Source organism: Zerene cesonia, chromosome 16, assembly GCF_012273895.1.
Source record: "Zerene cesonia ecotype Mississippi chromosome 16, Zerene_cesonia_1.1, whole genome shotgun sequence".
Taxonomy (NCBI): Eukaryota; Metazoa; Arthropoda; class Insecta; order Lepidoptera; family Pieridae; genus Zerene; species Zerene cesonia.
The window spans coordinates 6,541,652-6,563,644 of NC_052117.1; the positions used below are offsets into that span (position 1 = coordinate 6,541,652).

A 21,993-nucleotide genomic window follows, 5' to 3' on the forward strand; every position below is an offset into this window, starting at 1 on the left:
CATTGCAAATTTAAATGAAAGTTGATGACTTTCAATGTTATTTCATTATGATCAAAAAATGAAGTTATGACGATCAAAATTTCAACAGACATTTCGTTCATCTTCATTTTTGTCTACTAAAAATATTAGGTACTTGAATACTTAATATATATTGCCGCCACAATATGTCTAATAGTTGGGAATAGTCTGGCGCCCCCACCGTCGAGACGGGGTGTTTGGACGCCCATATTAGTCTTCGTCTTTCATTTAATACCTTTAAAGAATACAAGCTGTTGCCCATGAATATGATAAGATTAAAATGTATTTAAAATAGGTTATGGCAACATAAAAGTCGTTACAATGTTCGCATTTCAAATTAATTTCAAAAAAATTCAAATCACGAAAACGAAACTTGGTGCGTACAAACGGAATCTTGGTGTAGGTACCAATATAACTTTTCATGTACTATGTACTTTCAGGAAGAAGAAGTAGAATCATTGTTTTATTTGTTGATTAATTATATGTGTAAATTATCTAACACAAAATACTTCAGGAAATGTTTCGATAAAAGTAACTTGATAGACGAGTCGTGAACTCAACAAGCGATTAACTTGTAATCCGCTCAAACTGTAAAATAAAGGATAAACTGAGTTTTTACGTATATTCTGTATAATTTTGTATATTTGTTTCCGAATTTAATTAAGTAGAAATAAGGTTCGCGGTAGTCGAAAAACTGTAGTCTTTCTTTCTGTTGAAAGAGTGTCTGCAAAAATTACAGTACAGTACCTATAATTTAATATGAAATCAAAAGCTATCTCCTAAAAGATTACCTAATAATAATAATTAGTCATTAAATCTAGCATAACAAATGCTATCCTACTTTCCACCCTCTTATCTTGTCCGAGTCGCCATTTCTTGGTACACCTCACTAATTGGAGTGCGATTTGAGGACGCCGACCAGACTCGTTCCACATTAAATAAATATCTATATTTCTATATTTATAATATAAAGCTGAAGAGAAGCTTACTTAAACGCATAATCTCATGAACTTCTAAACCGATATTAGCTTTCTTCATCTATGAACATGTTAATAAGAATTCGGTTTTACCGAAGTTAAAGCTCTAGCTACCTATACCCAGCCACATAATAAACCACAATAATCGCTCCGATATATCATTATTCAAAATGATTTACACATAGAACTAACATTAAAAAATATTCTTTAATCTTTTATAACACTCACTGCTTCTACACTTTTCTGTGGCTTATATTTCTTGCAAGACATGTCATTAATATTGATAAAGACGGACCAAGTTAAGTTTAATAAAGATAAAAAAGAATTCAGAAGCAATAGTAAATTGAACCAGGCACTTCTTTAACGTATTTACTTTTAATATAATAGAAGAAATTTATAAAATCAGTTAAAAGAGGATTATCTTTAAATTAGGAGTATTATTTAAATGTATGTATATTGGCTTGCATCGGTCAAATAACGAATTAAATACACAATGAATAGAAGAATATCTTTAACCCAAGGTCCTTAGAGCGCGGTGGCGAAAGATTAAGATCACTAATGAATTATAACTGCACATTGTTTCCTAACAAACGAGGGCTGTGTGCATATATATGTAGATACCCGCGTGTTCTCTTGCAATAAGATTTCTCTTGGGTATCCATAAATTTTATGTTAATTTGCTTATTTACTGCCTATTTTGTACGTTTACTTTCTAGTACGTGACTTTATATGTAATTTGAACATGAAGTTAGGAAGAAGGATTAATGTGTCGAGGATGTTTTATTTTAAATGAGGACATCATTGTTTTTATAGACATGTGTAGAGTTAAAATCTACGGCAAATATTAATGTACTCTACCAACCACTGGTAAAATCTCGTGACGGACAGTATAAAATTCTGAATCTACATTTCATAACTTTGAAAAAAATAAGACAAGCAGCCGTATGAACGTCTATTTTGCGAAGGTTTTTTGTAATTTAAACACTAATTTATGTGTGCAAGTATGTTATTTGTAACTGCGCTATTTAGAGCGCCAAGTATTACAAAATAATTTCCCGCCGAAACCTAATGAGTCCAGCGATTTATTTTTTTTCGTCTGTCGAACATAAACTGAGAAACATATCGTGGATTAGATACCAAAGAATGACGAAACTTTCACGTATTGAGGTCATGTATTTCAGCGTTCGACCCATGACCTCGACATTAAAAATAATATAATTGTCTTATAACTTGTAGAGGTCACCTTCACTAAGCGACAAGGACTTAATTAGTGTTAAATACCCATAGTACAATCAAAACGGACTGGCCTTGAATGGTCACGAATACAACTTTATTGAGCAACCCTTCTAATAAGCCCCGTTGCTTTGTACATGAAAAATTGTTTTGTGTTTCAATATGGCGTACCACAAAATGTAGATAGGACAGGAAAATTTTCTTCTCATCATAGCTCTTTTGCCGTGATTCCGTGAATAATGCCGCATTCATATGGATATGAAACGAAAAGTATATAAAAATACAACCTGCTGAGCAAATTTAAACCTAATAAAAATGAAGTCTATTCCAGTCGGGATTAATCTAGTTTCCTGCTTATTCATAACTTTCGGCCGCTTATGAGGTAACAAACAAAAAAACCACTTGAATTGATAACCTCCTTCTTTTTTGAAGTCGGTTGAACATAAAATTACATTATAGAAATTAATGACCCAAGAAGAAACAAGGGCAGATTTTTTCATAGCAAAATGTCGGGTCCCTTCAAGTTAAAAATAATAAATCAAACTATGTCCGATTCAATGTTTATGTAACGATATCGCACTACATTAAAAAAGAAAAAAAAACAAAGCGAAATTGATTTTAACGCATTAAAAGCATAGAAGGTCAATACTCGAAAGCCACACTCGAGATTTATTTGAATTTAATTGCTTGTATAGCATATAAAAATCAAGGTTGTGCTCTGAATATTATGATAATTTTATTATTCGGCTCGTCTTGTGTTTCACGAGATTTTTACAACATAGGTATATTGCAGAATAATCAATTAACACGTGGCAAAGAATTTTACAGTATTGCATTGACACTATCTGCAATATCTGAAACTATAATTAGTGAAGTCGTTTTCTACAGAGCGTCGTTGAGAAATGTCGATTGTCACCGCAATTATCATTAGCTTCTATTACCAAACTAGTTGATTACATTGCAGCTTAATGTCCGGTTTGTTAATAATTGTAAAATACACAATAATAATAAAATTGGCCATATCATAAATTGTAAGATGGATATCGTTTCGACACGCATCCGCATGAATGCATTTACTAGTGGCTCGGAACCGTGTACGTAAAGTAAACGCTAATATTAAATATCGATTATTGTTCCGATAACGCGATTGTTTATGGATAATGATTCCGCGTCAAACTGTTCTTGCAGCTTTCACTAATTGAAACTGCTTCAAATAAATGAAAAAATCTTTCTCGTAAAGGTTAAGGACATAAAATACCGCGTTAGGAAATGCGACCCGAATACGTCACATTAACTAGGCGCATAGCCATAAACCTAGTTGTTTTATTGATCTTTGACACTGGCTGGCATTTCCTGAATGTCAATGTAGTTCAACTTGTAGCTAGATCTGGTATTAATTCATAAAATGTCACATTATATGCCCATAAAGCAGAATATCAACGACTATTGAAAACGCAGACTAGACGGTTGTATGTAAATAAATACTTTCACTAGTATTGTACTAAAGAAGTATTCGTTTCTATTGTCAGCAGGTTCAAAATGCCGTCGCTCTTAGAAGCACTCGAGAGGAAGTACGGGGCTAAGGGTGAGGTGAACCCCTCAATAGATGATATGCCCGTAGCTATTTTTGTGCCTAAGCGTTCACCGAGACTAAGTGTGCCTACACTTCTAGTCCTGAATGATTGTGATATAGATTGTGCTGGAGACGCAACAGTCTTAGCGGATAAGTGCGCAGATGTAGTGGAGCTTGATCTCGCCAACAATAAGCTCACCGATTGGAAAGAGGTATGTTTTCAGACGGAACGTATTTACCTTGAGTCTTGAGTGCCATTCATACAAGTTCAATGCTCTTAATTGTTTCGATCGGCAAAACAATAGCAGTTTTTAAATTTTTTCACTGGAGTATACTTACGTTGGTTATTGTCATTTTAATTGAATCTTCTTAATGGTTATTGTATTTACCTAAAAGTTGAAACGTTGAACAATTTTTAGGTATTTGCGGTACTAGAGCAGACACCTAGAGTGAGATTCTTGAATTTAAGCTTCAATCGCCTATCTGCACAACTTCAAGCTGCTCAATCGCTTCACTCGCGTTGGGACAGTTTAAGCAACCTCGTCCTAAACTCTACTTATGTTGGATGGCCCAGTGTACTTGGTCTACTTAAAGCTCTGCCAGCTCTAGAAGAGCTGCATTTGAGTCTCAATGAGTATTCGTACGTAGATCTCAGTGGAAAAGAAGTGAATGAGAAGGACCGATGTGAAGAGTGCTCTCGTCTAAGGTGCGACCAGACGGAACCTGTTCATGAACAGCTAAAGAAGCTACACTTCTCTGGCAATCCGATAAGCAGCTGGAGTGAGATATCGAAACTCGGCTACGCTTTCCCCAACTTGGAAACTCTTTTAGTAAATGACTGTCATATTACAACTCTGGAGCCTGATCCGTGTGAGAAATGTGACGATAGCAATGGAAATAAGAAAAGTCACGATGCCTTTTCGTAAGTATTCGTATAGAGTCTGGTATTCAATGTCATTCGTTGATAAGTAGACACGCAATGAATAGTCATTGACCCACTGAACTTGTAAATCAGATCATTGTATTTGAAGTTCGGCTTATCGATTGTATTTATCATTCCAGTCGACTTCGGTTCCTGAACCTGAATAATACTGGACTGGCAACATGGGACGAAGTGGATCGACTGGCTCAGTTTCCGGCTTTAAAAAGTTTAAGAGTGCAGGTGAGTAATTAAAACCAAGAAATATATTTCCAGGTACCTTCAGAATACCTACTACTTCAAAACAAATCTCTACGATCCAATCAATCACAACAAACTTGCAAGCATTCTACATCTATGAATATACATAGCACAGCATCTAGCAATAGAGATCCCACGATCAGTATATCATTACCAGCTGCATATTTGATTACATACGCCAATCAGTGTTACATCACGATAACCCTCCCGAGTTGAAACGACCTGTCGCTCAGACTAAGCGATTGAGCGCAGAGCCATTTGTTTTATTCGTATAATCCACGGGAGCCCGGGATCACATGCGGGTGAAGGTCTTCCCATTTTAGTGTTGGCCTAGTTAGTGCCAACATTTGCGTAATCTTGACGGAGTAACCCCGAACATTGAAGAATTTCGACATTATACGATCGGAAAATTGTAGTTTATTGCGTTTTGTTGCTAATTGCCAGTAGTTTTCTTCACGTTCAACCTTGACCTGATATTTTAACATCCTAAATGTAAACGTACTACACTGCGCTTCCGCTCCCAGCATATTTTGTTGGGAGTTGTTTTACGCAGACACAACAAAGCGAAACAGGTTAATAAGTTTTGGATTGGACCTGACCTAAACTTGTTAACCTTGAGTACGCGGAAATTTTTATCGCTACATACCGTACTATCCGAAGTTCCGTTAATGCATACAGACAGTTCAATATTTAATAAGTACTTACAAGAAAATGCGTATTTAAATATACTATCTAACCTCTTAAGACTTATCTTATCCTGTCATGCTTCATATTGATCTAATACATTCCCTATGCTATGTGTTTAAAGTCTATTTTCCTATGCTGTCACGATGACCGTCACGCTGTGTGAAAATGTGAAAGTGTAGGCTAGCGTTTGTTTTAATCTGTTCGCTCTGAATACGCAGTTGTGTGATGTCACATTGATGTAACGTTAGGAAATGATATTAGCCTATGCATTGGTGATGAGGATGAAATTAATGCCTGTTCCTTTGGACTTAAAGTGCATAATTGCTAATTCACGCTATTTCTATATAGTATTCTTTGGTATAAACAATGTTTTATGTTAACTGTGTTATATTTACCAGTGCAGCTGATTTTGTTGTGTAATAAACATCACGAAAACATTGCATTGAAGGAAAATAAAAACGAATGTATAACCATAACCTAACCTAATATATAATGGGCGTTGACACCTGTGCCACAGCTAAACAAGCTTTTATAGGTGTCATCGTTAATTTTTGTTTAAGTACACTATGTAATTTCGTTCCAAATATACAATTTAGAATTTTGAATATTTAATTTTTGAATATACTAAGAGTATAAACAGAAATGTATCCATATATTTCAATACTAGTTCATTGTAACCATGTTTCTTACATCTTAATACAAAACTAGATAATATATCATTGATGACTCACGGACCATTGCATCGGTTGCAATTGCAACTCGTTCATAGCAACGAAGTATACAAAATCTTACATTATATTTATTGTTTTCCGTATTCACTCGTTGTGTAACATTTTATTTATCGTACCTCTTTTTTAATTGCTGTTTGATTGATCGGTCCATTAATGCGTAAATAACTGAGCTGGTTGTTAATTATATTAGATAACTCGGTACATTTTTAGAAATATGTAACAGCCAACAACTTATAAAGTTTAGATGCTGAGTAACTGAAATAAAATAAGCAGAGAATAAATCTAATACGCAAAATCAAACATAAGATAACACCTATCGGTTATTTAGGTGAATTAATCTCGATATTAGATGAATTTATACCCACTACGCAATACATGAACATAACAATTCTTAATCATCTAATTTAAGTGCTGTGTGAGAACGTTGGTCGTCATAATGTAAACTTAATACTTACTTTCAAACTAAAAATACGACAAAGCGAAGATCCGTCCTTCTACGAACCTTGATATTTTATCCATTCTCTCGCTCATGGCTAGTGCTGTTAAAATTTATATACAGCGTATAAACAACACGGTACGTTTAAATTGGAATGGGGACAGCTTCATTCGTGACTAGCGATCCGCCCCGGCTCCGCCCGTGGTACATATATAGCTTATAAGCACTCAGGGATCACGTACATATCCATCGATAAAAAATAATCTTCAAAATCAGTCCAGTACCTGACAAAAGCACGTTCTAACAAACACAATTTTTTGTTTTATACTAGCTGCGCCCCGCGGTTTCACCCGCGTAAGTCCGTATCCCGTAGGAATATCGGGATAAAGTGCCTATTTTAGTTGTCCAGCTGTTTACGTACCAAATTTCATTGCAATCGGTTCAGTAGTTTTTGCGTGAAAGAGCAACAAACATACACACATCCTTACAAACTTTCGCATTTACAATATTAGTAGGAGTAGGATTTTATCAGTATAGATCGACACATTAGTTAGATTAACTGCAATCTAGATAATCAATGTAAGAATTTTGAAAAAGACCACGGCGGTTTAGTAATAATTGAAAAACTATAAAATTCTTTGCAAAGCCACGACTTCAAAATAAATGTAACGCGAGTTAAGAAACGTAAAAATATTTAATAAGTTCAGTAGATCTCTCGTTTTCATACCATATCCCTATGTACGTATCTAGTTAGTTTATTGTTATCGTTCTAACAAAAATCTGTACATTTTGAAAAAAATATTATAGATTCAGTGCAGCTATCTACTTTCTAGCACTATATAATAGTTTACTAGAAATTAAAAGTTATGTAAAAACTCATAAAGCTTTGAGCAATTGTATATAAAAACGCAATAAATAACAAATAACACATAAGTTACCTACTGCCATGATGCTGTAAGTTTTGTAAGAGCTAGAGAACGGTTCATGCATTACGACACCCCAGGTAAAGATGGTTTCTTTCTAAGACATTGTGTGTTTGCGCTTTCATACTCTCGGGATTACTTTTTAGCTACAACGACGACCTGTATAAAGGTCAGAGCACGTATTAATATGTCGAGCATTATTTTAGACTAGCGTTCCACTCCGGCTTCGTCCGTGGTACATATATAGCCTATCTTTGCTCAATAAATGGGCTATCTAACACTGAGAGATTTTTCAAATCGGTCTTGTAGTTCCTGAGATTAGTGCGTACAAACAAACATACAAACTCTTCAGCTTTATAATATTAGTATAGATGATGCTTTTTAAAAAAAAAATAACTTTACAATTTATGTCAGACTACGAGTAGTCAGTACCTACCTTTAAATGGTTGCTTTCGCTGATATTAACGACATTTATGGAATTCTGTGAAATAAATAGTTGTATTATTTAAAATATTTACATATTTATTTTAGAATTTATCCCACCCTCTCCTTACTACCTTTCTATTTTCAGATTCGATAAATGCATTAATATATATACATATATTCAAGTATCATTTTTAAATCGAAAAACAGTTCACAATGTAGATTTCAAAATACACGAAAGCAAACTTCAATAGCTTCATTTCAGCCATAAAACGGTTGCCTCTAAGTGGTTACCTTGATTGGCAATCTGCGCTCTGGATTATGTTTACTCAAGTTATTTAAAGATCTATCATAAAATGTAATAATCGCTCCATTTGCTTCATTTTGAATTATGCAAAGCACGAACAAGTTTACAATTATTATCCGTCATTCGATACCGTTATTTATGGTAAGTCAAAAGTTTATATTAGATTTGAAGATGATTGATTTGGATGTATTGTTATCCATATATTATTATACATTTATTAACATCGCCTGTACATAAAATGTTTTCATGTATCCACCCAGTGCCGCTGAATGAGATTGAGCAATTAATTCATGCAATTATGCTCCCTTTCCTTATGATGAGTAACATCTTGTAAGAAATTTTGTCTCTTTGCAATGCCAGGCCATGTGTGCTAAAAGAATATGCCCATATTATTTTGGTCTAGGTACCTACTCATTGCTCGTACACCGACGCCTGTTGAAAGCTCAACCCTTTACGTAATTTGTTGGCCAACGACAGTGTGTTCTTTTGTTTTAAACGGGAAAATTTTCCTCAGCGAGAGAACTTTTTCAATATTATTATTCGACTCAGTGCCGGTTTCAAGAGGGCCCGGAGTTTAGAAGGCCTCGGAATTGAGCTTTACAAACACATTGAGAAATGCTGAAAGCTGCCTTAATTTTATTTAGTCTTTGAATGTTGGATGGTTCATGGTGGTTTTTTAGTTGGAAGTTCAATTGAGTTCTATAATTAGTAATTTAAATATTTTACAGAATATATTAATGTATCTTACATTATGTTTTTTATTTTTATGTGTACTTTAACTTCTTATTACGATGCCCGAATAATATTAACGATTCAAATAACCCAAAGTTAAATAAAAATTTCACATTTTACTGCTTGTTGGATATTGATTACTGAATATGGACTTTATTGGCAGAAATTAATATGCCCCTTTGACACGTGAGGCACACTGAAATTGTGCACTCAAATGCATAAACCGTTATAGTTTATTCCTTTATGAACTTTTATTGGATGATTATCATACTTCGGACAATAACCAGTGGATATGAATCACGGCAACCAACGGTCGACCTGCGCCCACGCAAACGTGTACCTGCCTTCGAATATCGTATGCAAGTGTCATTGCCTCTAGGTTTTTTAGTTGCCCGTGTGGTTTTTCAAGTGTTTTATGTAAACTACCTTACATTTAGCACATACGTCAGTAAGCATTTTTTGTTTTATTGGTTTCACGTTGAGAAATTATGAACTACTGCGCACTAGCTGCGCCCGTAGGAATATTGGGATAAAAAGTTGCCTATATGTTATCCAGTTGTCCAGCTGTCTACGTACCAAATTTCATTGCAATCGGTTCAGTAGTTTTTGCGTGAAAGAGTAACAAACACACATCCTTACAAACTTTCGCATTTATAATAATAGTAGGAAGGATTGGCGAAATAGCATGACAACAAAGGATAACATAATTTAATTTAGTAAAGTTCAAGAGAGCTATTTTAATCAATTTCTTGTTGCAATTTTCAGTATTATGTACCCTTAATAAAGGCATAGGCGATCGAAGTCAATTACTTACATTAAGACTAATCGTCAATAGAATTCTGTTTTATGTTATGATGATGATGAAGTGAAGTGAATTCATGATAATGCAGAAAATTTAAAATCAAATTGAAATGGCTTATGAAACTTGGCCATTGCGCGGGGTGTAGTGCACGTATTTATTATACGCAGTAAACGGTGACCCAGATATACCCCTTGTATAAGTACGTTACAAGACAGGACGTTTTGCATTGCTTATTCACTTCTGTCCCACTGACACGATGTGGATTAAGTACGTACTATATGTTCAATGAAGTGTGTTAATTTGAAAAATAATGAATATACCGTGTTTTTAGTTTGAAATTCGTCGTGTTGCATTATTGACTCGAAAAGTATCGTATTCGTTTGCTGCCGCTCTCTTTACTAAACTGATTCTCTGCTATACAGTATGCAGGCACTCTTGTAAAACTATTTCATATGAATTTGTGTTTATAGAAACGTGATCTTGATATGTTCATGATGTATGAGTTTTTTTTTTTTCACAAAACAGATTGCTTTCATCGTATTAATATTAGAAATGCGAAAGTTTGTAAGAATGTGTGCGTGTTGGTTGCTCTTTCACACAAAAACTACTGAACCGGTTGTAATGAGATTTGGTACATAGATAGCTGGACAATTGGAATAATACTTATTATTATAACTTTTTATCCCGATATTCCTACAGGATACGGACTTACGCGGATGAAACCGCGGGGCGCAGCTAGTACTTATATATTTATTTGAATAAACATTCATCTTAGTGTTCGGTATATGAATTTCTTCTGCATCCATACAATAAAACAAATCCCCTATTTCATAAGTCGCCCTATGAAAAATATATAAGTACCTAATATTAATGATACAAATAATACATAGGGCATAGGTTTACCGTAATGATTTCCGTTGTCTAACTCACATTCTTCCAAACTATAAAAATCCACTTTCATTATGAAACATGAAGAGCTAAGCATTCATTAACAAGTTGCTCCTTTGTTTGCATGAACTTTATCAACTCTGCTTCGTCGAAATTGTATAGCTGAAATATAGAGCGTAGAAAGAAACGAGTTTATATTACCTTGTGACATGTATGGATGTTAAATATGTGTTCTAATTAGAATGTTTATCACTGGAAACGTCACAAAAAAATCGAACTAACGATTATTTGTAGTTGTTGTTGTTGTTATAGAGGGATAACCAACGTGTTGGTAACTTCCATTTCTTTTTTTTTTACGTAAGTCTTAGAAATCTCGTGAAATACGCTTTGTACAAGTTTGTATTATAAATAATCTAGTTGAAGTAAGGAATGTCGAACCTAAAACAAGTTATATACGTAAACTTTGACTACATTTTGGCGTATGTGATACTTGTAAATAAACAAACGAAACCAGTAGAGCGTGTCTAATTTAAATTTATGAAGCACGAGGTTACAGTTGGCGCGAAATCGATACTGCAATTAATGATTCAGAACGGACCCGTTACCGCTTGGAACGGGAAAAAAACGAAATTGCATTTCCCGCCATTTCACGGGCAAGGGATTACGCGCATTGTGCCTGGTTGGAGAAATGCAGGTGCTTTGGTATCCCCGCGTTTCGTTAATTAATTCTGACAGTATAGCAACCATGCAGTTAACAGAAGGGATAAACAGTCCCATACGCGCTTGAATATAACCTAACATTATTGACTGCAGAACTTAGATTTTTTTTTTCACTGATAAGTAAAGAATAGAATTAGGCCTTACTGATTGTGTTATGGATTCACGTATACGAAGACGTGCATATCTATACCTAGTTATTTGTTTTTTTCTTGTATTATAATACACCATCATATTAACCCTGAAATAACATCATTATTTGCGCAGTCTGTCCTTCAATTGAACACGCGGTAATCGCAAATTGAAATTCCTATTTCTGATGCAAAATGCGCACATGGCCGGTTGGATTTGTTCCGCGTTCCGCTTTCGGACAAAACTGGCTTTAATTCTATTACACTATTATTACTGGGTATAGTCTGTGTCATGATATAATCAATGACGTATCAACTGATATTGCCAGTGAGATAAACTGGCTGAATAAATTTCACAAAAATTATTATGTATGCGTCTTTGCGTAAACAATACAATATATCACTCTATTGCACTTTCGTACATATTGTAGTCAAAGAAATTTAATAATGACTTGAAAGAATTTTAGTTTTACATAGGTACCGGTTTTGTAGTGTATTTGATGAATACAATATTCATGTTAGTTAGGTAAGTATCCGTAGGTTTTATTGTAACGGATGTGTTCATCATTGGTGTGAATGAGACACGGATGTTTCGAACCGTGGGTGCTGTATCGTAGTATGTGGTCTCAATCGTTAAATTGAAACGCATAAGAAGCGAAACCCAAAAACAAGAAATTTTGTCTAAAACACATATGTAGGTACTCTTTTTAATTTTAAGAAGTATCACAATATTTTCCAATATTGCTTACATAATTTTTATTTACGACTAGCATTGCCCCGCGATTTTACCCAGGCCGTACATGATGTTATGTAAATAGCTTTACTCAATAAATTCGAACCAATAATTCCTGAAATAAGTGCATTCAAACAATCTCTTTAGCTTTATATTGGTAGAATAAAAAAGTAAACAAGACTCTTTAACAATTTTAGAAGACTTAAATGAAGACTCAAAATTATTGTCTGATCACATCTCACAATAAGGTTAAACTACTCGGTGACTTTTAAAAAATCCTAATAAAAATACAATATTATCTAGTTTCACATATATTTCATTAATATATTTTCGTGGTATGCGTTCCATGGATGGAGCAATATCTGCTTTCGAAATCATATATTTTTGAACACGTGCAAGTCAGATATGAATTTATCATTAAACTATTCCACCAACGCAGATGTTGTTTTATGAAACAGTGATATTGCTTGAATTATCTGTTGGACACTTTCGTAAACTAGCAATTAAAATTGGACTATCCAATAAATATTTATTCTTAGACTTATAGGTTAAATAAAGATGTCGTATTGAAAAAAAATTCTCATATAAATCTATACCAATTTTATAAAGCTGAAGAGTTTGTTTGTTTATTTGTTTGAACACGTTAATCTCAATAACTGCTGGTCCGTTTTGAAAAATTCTTTCAGTTTTAGATAGGCCATATATTCAGGAAGGCTATAAGGCTATATATGTACCACGGGCGAAGCCGGGGCGGATCGCCAGTAAATAATAAAGGAATAACTGCTGGAATAACCGACGTTCTAAACCAGCTTGTAGACGCTTTATATTGAAATATTAATAAAGCCTTCAAACTTGTGTTAACAATTTACTATCGCGTTGTCTGGGCTTTGTATGAAGATTTATTTTTACATCGTCCATAGCCTTATAGGTAACATCTGAGTGAAATAAAAAATCCAATTGAAGCACAATTTAAATCGACGAACGATGATATCATCACCATATACTGAAGCGAACAAATAATGCCTCGGAAGCAAAAAATCGAAAACTATAACGTATTAAATTGTTAATCCAAGCTATAAAAAGATCCTCCCTATATAGAAAGTGACCAGTGGACCTTGAAATATTAAAAGCGGCTATACAATAAGTGTGCGACGGTTACTTTAAAAGTATAATTCGTTGAACGTACATGGACATGATCCCAGTAGTCGTGACTCTTTAATTCAATGGACACGATCTTTGATGACACCTGCTTTAGTGCCCTTATTTACTAGTATAAAGTTTCTATACGATGTTTATTGAACAAGCATGACATGTATGAATATTTTCCCAAATTAACTAAACAGTCTACGCAATGAAGTCTAAGTTGTAACGAGTTTTACCTCTAATTTTAATCTCAATGGGCAGTTTGTGAAGAGCCTATTCGCTAATGTCACAGCTCACATTATGAAAGGGTTTGATGTCATCGCATTAATTATTTCTATTATTTCCAGGGCTGGCCGCTATGGGAGCGCGTGGAGTCCACGGAGCATGAGCGGCGTCTACTGCTAGTTGCTCGTCTGCCACACGTGAGGACTCTGAACGGAGGGGGCGCGGTACCTCCGGAGGAGCGTGACGCGGCTGAGAGGGCGTTCATCAGATACTATATGGAGAAGCCTGAGGCTGATCGACCTGATCGGTAAGAAACTACTAGCTTTTCGACCGTTGATTCTCGCGCGTGCCGTTTGCGTTAGTGTGTGCAGTTTCCCATACAAATTTCCCTTGTTTGTATTCTTTTTATGTGACAATGAGTGCAGTTTGTCCTTCATCAAGAAGCATATATTTGTATTCAGTCAAATCCTTTCATCGGTTGAGAAATTAATTAATTTTCCAATTATATTGTTGGATACTTAAAATATTAAACAATAGGTACATGCCGGCTCAGGTATCTGATTCAATAACGTTATTACGAATACTCGATTTTATTATTCTTGAATTTCATTATTTTATTTATTCAATTAATCACTCCACAACAGATAGAGATAGAACGGATTGTCATGCCTATTCAAATAAAATGTATCAACAATACCGTTCACTTAAATTAGACTACACCTTGCTGATGAAGATTTGCTATCTTGCTCTCGAGTCTTTTAGCTGTGAAATGATTTCATCAGAGCTCAGATAGAGACGACAAAACACTAAAGAATTAATACATTAATGATTTTTCAAAGTTATTTAATGTCAACGAGTTATAAAGATAAAACCATCAAACGTCTTTTTCATCTTCCAAAAATAACATATTCCTGAAATACACACACAACTAAAGTCTTTTTCGACACATAATGTAAACATTAAGACGTCATTCGAACAACAAAAACGTTACCTGACAATAAATATATATGTATATAGGTAAAATTTAATTTGTGTCGAAACAATCACAAATCAAAATGTATTAGCCACTCATTTGATGATTTCACATTAAGGATGCTTTAATAGGTATTGTAGGCGGTATTGCGAAATGAGTGTCGATAGGCGCAGCATTATTAGAGTTAAGCCATTTAAATGTATTTTGTTGTTTCCAGGTATTTCCAAATATTCTGAATTCGTCTTTTATTGATACTCACGCAACACTCGCGTATAAGGCATACTTTGCTGATTTTAGGATAGGCTTAATACCAAAAAATCTATGTATCACTACATAGTATAAAGCAATGTCACATTTCGCGTCTGTAGGTATGTAATATGTATAATATATGCTTAAATCTTTAAAACTACGCAACGGATTTAAAAAGGTTTTTTTTTAAGACATAAGCTAACATATAATAAAACTGTAACCAGAACATTTCCGTATGTTAAATATATTTTTCTTAATAATAATTGCTGTGCAATGTGTGTGTGTTATAGACCCAATGATTGATATTTTTTTCTATTTGCCTCTTTGTATGTGCGTCAATGGCTGACACATGTATATTGCTATCGTTACAGTTACTGGGAGCTGGTGGGCGTGCACGGCAAACTGGACCCGCTGGTGTCGGTGGACCTGCGGCCCGAGAAGCGAGTGCAGATCACGTTCACGTGCGGCGACACCAGCGAAGTGAGGACCGTCGATGTCTACAGGTTTGTGTCACGTGTAGCTTGTTCGAGTGATGTTAAAGTATTTTGTTTACAGCCATTTCCATGTAGTGGACTACAAAGTAAGCAGCCGGAGGCCCCAAAAAAAACAAATTACTTTTAAAATTAATTTAAATAGTTCGGAGTTCTATTCTAACAATCTATTTGCAGAGATTATAATATATTACATTGTATATCTGTGGCACGGTCATATTCATAGTGGATCACCAGTTTTTTAGTGTCACGAGTCCGACTCGGACCGACTGACTGACTGACGGATCCTAAATTATCACAAATCAATAAAACAAACAGGTGCTTAATGCTGATTTAAATTTTCTAGGACGGTATCGGATTTGAAGTCTCGTCTAGAGCGGCTGGCGGGATTTCCAGCCTCCAAAATGAGGCTTTTCTATGTGGACCAAGAACTGAGAGACACTCAGGTAAAGCATTTTTTGTCCATTACGATATTATATTACACATACGTGACACATAACTATAAATATATTTTTGTTTGTTTTTTTTTTAACTCACGAATAATATCATTCACTTAAAAAAATATTTTTTCATACATTGTTAAAAACAAATGAGGGGCTCGTTTCACCGCTTGTTCGTCTATGATAACATATTTGGCACTTTTTGACATAAACTTTTGAAAATGCAATATGTATCATTTTAACTAGCAGAAGAGCTTAGAGTACATATCAAGAGCTAGGAAGCTGTGAAACTGACCCTGACTGATATTATTTCCATACTAAAATTTAACTAGGCTTTCCAGGGTCCCGAAGAAATGAAATATCCAACAAAGCAGCTGTACTCTTACAACATTCGCTCCGGTGATGAAATTATAATCGATTCTAAGTTGAAACACTCGATATCCGCCAACTCGACCGCGTGAGGACATTGACACGTTGCCAATTCTTGACTGGAGAAGTGAAGCTTACCAGAGACATTATAATTTTCCCACAGATAATAAAAATGATTATAAGAAATGTACCTAATATTGTCTAATATCCTGTAAAATTGGCGTCGATTGAGACACTGACGTTTCACGGTGTTTTTCTTTGCAAAATATTATTTATTAAACTCCACACTGCTCTCATTTACGGTCAGAAGATCCAAATTCTTTGGCATTCACCTTTATGTATAACTTTTGCGTGGTACATAAATATGAAGCACAGTACATTCGATCAAATACCTACATGAATCTTAAAAGAAGTTAAACATTATTGTTTAATTTCAGACTGGTTAAATAAAAAAAGCAGAAGGTACATACATATATATATTTGTATGTAATCTTTGGCACTGTAATTAAATTTAAACAGTATTCTACTATTAAATTGTTGACTATTGAAAACCACTGAACCAACATAAAAAAGCCGCTCTCACAAAATAAAATAATTGACCTAAATTGTGCCAAGTGCTATTTTCATGGAGTTTTGTGAAATAAATGCTGTAAATTAATGTTTACTTTATGAAATAATTTATGTTAGAGCTAACATTGGCATTCATATAAAAATTTCAATTAAATTATATAAGTGCCAAAATTATTTGTGTTAAATTCAACTTGCCTGTCTATATACATATTTATAACATTGCTATACAAGTATAATTGGCGATAAGTGTATTGAAAAATAACTTGTATAACTTCCCATTTGGATACATTCTATCAATTCTAGTCTGATTCTTCTATTGTAACATTTGTAGGTCCAAGTATGAAAAGATTTAATTAAACATGTTCTGTGTAATATTTTAATCCTTCGATAATTATTCCTACGTTTTAACCCTATAAACTTCCTTAGCAATCGATAGATGAGAAAACATTTTAGGATCTTTAAAAGTAATGTAAGTAATCATTTTATCTAAATAACAATTTTATTTTAGTTAAACATATTATGTAATAAATATTGTAGTAACATTAATAGTAATGACTCTCGGTCATTATGTAACATTTAATTGAAATGAAATTACGTGTCGTCACAAACAATTTAGTGTTAAGTTTTTTTTATGAGTTTGCCAAGCTTAGCTTGTTTTTTTTTAGTTATTGCACAATTTTACATCTGTACTTATATCAGATTATATGCTCCAACTTTTATTTTTTGCAATAAAATCTGTGATATTATAGTTAAATTACATTTTGATTGGATAAAATGAAAAATTATGCAGTAAACGAAGTACTAAAATTAGTGTCAACGTGTGATTATTGTCCAGACACTCAAAGCAATTAATTTACAAATACATAATGGCGAGAATACAAGATAGTACTTTCATCTATTCTCTGTCAAGTATATTTTGTTCTCACTTCTTTAGTTTTTATTAAAAATTTATAGATAATAAAATTTATTTGTATTCCTAGTTTCTTAATTGCTAACCAGGCTGATAGGAATGTTTTTCTATAAAAAATATTATTTGCATAGCTCACTGCTCATAAACACCATATAATGTATTCTCGCCATAAAGCATGTAAAAGCTTAACAGTGATACTAACTGCCATTTTAAAATTTAAATATACAAGTGTATGATGATACATATTATACAAACTAACCTACCATTTCGGATGCTTGAAGATTTACATATTTTTAGTGCGTTTTAACTTGCCCTAATTTTTTTGTATCTGATTTAATAGCTTTAGTCTGTACCTGCCACATGAAATAAGTTAAAATATAGTTATGGCAGTATTATGTGACACAGTCTTATGTTTATTTTAAAATGTTTTAATAGTAGTCATGATAGAAAAATAAATGGAATGAATGAACTATTATTGTTTTCTTTAATATCACATTAAAATATTTTAATTTATATCCCTTATTATCACAGTTTATCTTAACCTTCTACCCATAGTTTCTTACCATATACAGTCATCATAGAACTTTGAACTTGGTCTAAAACATGATTAAAAACTTCATTCCAAATCTCATTCTTCATTTCAAATGTCCTTCTTTTAAAAAAATTTACTAATATATAAAGTTTGTCGATATTTTTGTTTTTAACCATTTCACGCATATACGCCGCTATCATATGAATATCACAGGATTGTGGTGTCTGACCACTATCAAACCACGCTCTCAGTAATTCCCTCACCTGCTGCCAAGGAAGACCCAGTAAACCTGTTCTTTCTTCATTTTTGACTTGTTCCTCTTTAAGAATTGGTTTGTCTTTTACTTCTTTTAAATCCTCATTTACTTTTGGTACATGGACGAATCTTTCTAAAAGATTTCTTGAAGTAGATTGTTCTATTTTTGTGGATTTTGGTGGTCTTCCCCGTCTCTTAGATCCCAGTATCGGTGATTTCTTTTTGGGTGATGGATTAACCTTTTTAGGAGTAACTGGTTCTTTCTTTATACTTTGCTTGGAAGTAGAAATATTTTTAGACTCCTCCTTTTTAATATCTTTCTCTATACCACTCACCAAAAATTTGCTAATTGCACCTTTGGTTTTAAGTTGATTATTATTCAATGATTCTAATTTAGTTACTTGTATACCTACTCCCCTCATTTCTTTTGGATCTATATTTAATTTTTTACATAGAAGTACTGCTTCTTTATTAATAAGTTCAGAGTCATTTGTTGCTACAGCTAAAGAACTTGACTTATTGATGACATCACAGAAGCCATGACCTAGAAATTTTGCAGTTTCCACAGGAGCATCTGCAGCTCTTACCATGAGTTTAAGAGTAACACATTTTCCCAAAACTTTGAACTGTTGCATTCGTGATTCAACTTCTACGGCAAGTTGTCTAAGAAATTCATAGCATTGCTCGTTGTTCTCAAACCTTATCCCATAGTTAACTTCGGCAGACACCGATTTCCGGACTGTGTGGTATGACAGGGGGTTTCGGTCGCGCCCACGACATTGATCAAATAATTGAGACCCTGTTTTATTTCCTAAGTGTCCCTGCAAGCTAGATAAAGTTAGTGCCTGCAGTGAACCACATGTTTGGTGTCCAAGAGCTTCTAATTTCTGAGATATTTGCCTTCCAACCCCAGGCAAATCTTTAAGCTTGATATCAAACATAAAATCTTCAATTAGATTTGCAGTTAAAAAGAATTGCCCATTTGGTTTTGCCTGTTTGGTAGCCAATCTTGCTTGCAAGCGATTTCCTCCAAAGCCTGTAGAACATGGGCAACCTGTCTTATCTTTTATTTCTTCCCGTAATATTGTTGCAAAATCTTCAACACTCACATCTAATTCTTTTAATAAATTTGTACAGTCAACATACATTTCATCACATGAAACAGCTTCTATGTCTAAAGTATACTGTGCAATTGTGTTATATAATGTATAGGCTACTTCTTTATAACCCTCAAAATCATAAGGAATAGTTTGCAATTCCGGACATAATCTTAATGCAGCACCCATGAACATGCCATTTTTTATACCCTTATTTCTAGCTTCATAAGAACAGGAGGCTATTTCACTCATAGATCCAAACTTATCATTTTCATCACCTATGTTATCAACTCTAGTTTCCAATTCAAAACCATCCAGGTAAATACCAGTAGCTTTTGATAACTTATTAGCTTGTCTTTGTTTATAAAGGTTAAATTCAGCTGCTCTATCTACTCCTGATCTCTTCATTTGACTCTGACCACCTTTAGAGTGAGTAACAGCAACAGGTTGGCCTCTAAGTTCAGGGTGTTTTCTTAAACCAACAGAAACAAAAAAGCAATCCATGTCAATGTGCATAATTACTTTATTATATTCAAAATTCATTGTGAAAGTACTACCCTGGTTAAACAATTTAATCTTTTCCTTAATACCAATGCATGCTGGAAATTTGAAATCACTGCTTTCTCTAAGATCATTTATATATTGTTTGAAACAAGCACCAAGTTGGGAAATATGATGAAGCCTTGAATTGTTATAGAATTCAGATATAAAATTGGGATCTATTGCAGTTTTAGGTCCATTTTTTAAAGTTTTGAGATCTAGTTTAGAATAAATTGAACTTGTTGACATAGTCTCTTCAATTTTATGTGAGCTTGGTATAACTTTTTGTGGAGATAAATCTTTTTTAATAAAGTCATCTTCAATTTCATCTCTAGATACAATTTTTGGCTCATGGCTTTTCCTATTTGATAATTTATTAAAATTTAGTTGCGGTTGGGTTCTTTTACTGCCATAGAGTAAATAATCTTTGTAGTCTAAAAGCCTATTTGCGGATATGCTATCTGTTATCCATTCAGGCTTAACAACATTAGCCAAAGAAATTTTCTTGACTTTAGTATCAGGTAAATTTGAAGCAATAACAAAATCTTCACTTCTTTGGTATGTATGATATATACCACCATGTTTCGCCATCAATTCTTTTAATTCATCAGCAGAAGGAATTGTGAAACCATTTACAAAAATACTTACACCGGAAAATATATCCGAAACTTTATTTTCATTGCAAGCTTTTGAAGTGAACTGATCTTCCAGTTTAGATATTTTAGCTTGCATATATCCACCCCATCCTTCAAATCCATTATCAGGAAATTTTTCATCACGTCGCCTCATTATAAATCTTAGCCTAAACAGATATGCCTTGTAGAATTTTTTTACATAATTTTAATATTTGATCAAATCAAGGTTCTAGCTCTAACAAACAAATAATCCCTCAGACACTATACCTCTAGTAAATGCGAGAGTATCTGTTTGTCGCTTATTCGCGCCTAAACCACTGAACCTATTTGGGTGGAATTGGGTATTAAGAAAGCTTGAGACTTGAGTATGGATAGGTTTTGTGCCATGGGAATAAGAACTATCCGAATTTTCCTTTGAATACGCAGGCGAAAAGCTTGTCTTCAAAAAATTATAAATCATCTGTAAATGAAGTGTGAACTAATTAAACAAAAAACAACTCAAAAATAAACAAACAATCATTAATCATTAACACCTGTAATGGGTAAATTTTATCCAATATTGAACTCGTCTCCTCCAGTTAGATTTCTGTATATATTAAAATTACTCTGTTAGTCTGATAAAAAGTCATATAAAAGAACTCTGTGCTTAGCCTCAGCAAAACGGAAAACCGAACATCTAACGTGCATAAATGTCAAGCAGTGTTGGCTGTTGACTCTTGTTTTTCTGAATCAACTCGATTCGTAAACAAACCTTCTCTTGGCATTATGAAACAGCGAAAAATGGTGGCAACATTTTTGTCAAATTTGACACCAAGATATTGGCTAGTCGGAGAATAGAGCAGAATCCGTCCTCGGTGGAATTGGGAATTGTCACTAAAGAATGAGAAGAAGAAGAAGAGAATAGAGCCCACACATTCTAGTATATATAAATGTACTTTATTGGCTATCTAACTTAAAAATACTTATATGGACATATTAGGCATGTTTCTTTGTTTTATATGATTATATTATATAAGCGCTACCATCGCCCATGAACATTCAGAGAGGCGTAAAGTTGATTGCAGAAATTACAA

The 21,993-nt window shown here is 33.9% G+C and overlaps 2 protein-coding genes across 8 annotated transcripts in view; one reads left to right on the forward strand and one right to left on the reverse strand.

The window, feature by feature from the left end:
- LOC119833126 (tubulin-specific chaperone cofactor E-like protein) overlaps positions 1-18,330 on the forward strand; it is a 22,198-nt gene extending 3,868 nt beyond the window's left edge. The window contains exons 2-8 of one of the 5 annotated variants that reach the window (XM_038357017.1): positions 3,758-4,013; positions 4,221-4,723; positions 4,864-4,963; positions 13,982-14,166; positions 15,453-15,584; positions 15,919-16,018; positions 16,345-18,330. In XM_038357017.1, the coding sequence (XP_038212945.1) occupies positions 3,768-4,013; positions 4,221-4,723; positions 4,864-4,963; positions 13,982-14,166; positions 15,453-15,584; positions 15,919-16,018; positions 16,345-16,473 (1,395 nt within the window). In that variant the 5' untranslated portion in view covers positions 3,758-3,767 and the 3' untranslated portion in view covers positions 16,474-18,330. Of the gene's footprint in view, positions 1-3,755; positions 4,014-4,220; positions 4,724-4,863; positions 4,964-13,981; positions 14,167-15,452; positions 15,585-15,918; positions 16,019-16,344 lie in introns of all 5 variants that reach the window. The other 4 variants (XM_038357016.1, XM_038357020.1, XM_038357018.1 and 1 more) reach the window with 4 other exon arrangements.
- On the reverse strand, positions 17,606-21,703 carry LOC119833125 (DNA repair protein REV1). Of its 3 annotated transcripts, none has more exons than XM_038357015.1 (2): positions 21,454-21,703; positions 17,606-21,359 (listed from the first exon to the last, which is right to left on the reverse strand). In XM_038357015.1, exon 2 carries the CDS (start codon positions 21,072-21,074, stop codon positions 18,399-18,401), a length of 2,676 nt encoding a protein of 891 aa, XP_038212943.1. In that variant the 5' UTR covers positions 21,075-21,359; positions 21,454-21,703; the 3' UTR covers positions 17,606-18,398. The 3 variants fall into 3 exon arrangements, with proteins under 3 accessions (XP_038212943.1, XP_038212942.1, XP_038212941.1); XM_038357014.1 differs by having other exon boundaries at positions 17,606-21,380; XM_038357013.1 differs by having other exon boundaries at positions 17,606-21,398.
- Between the last annotated feature and the right edge of the window lie 290 nt (positions 21,704-21,993).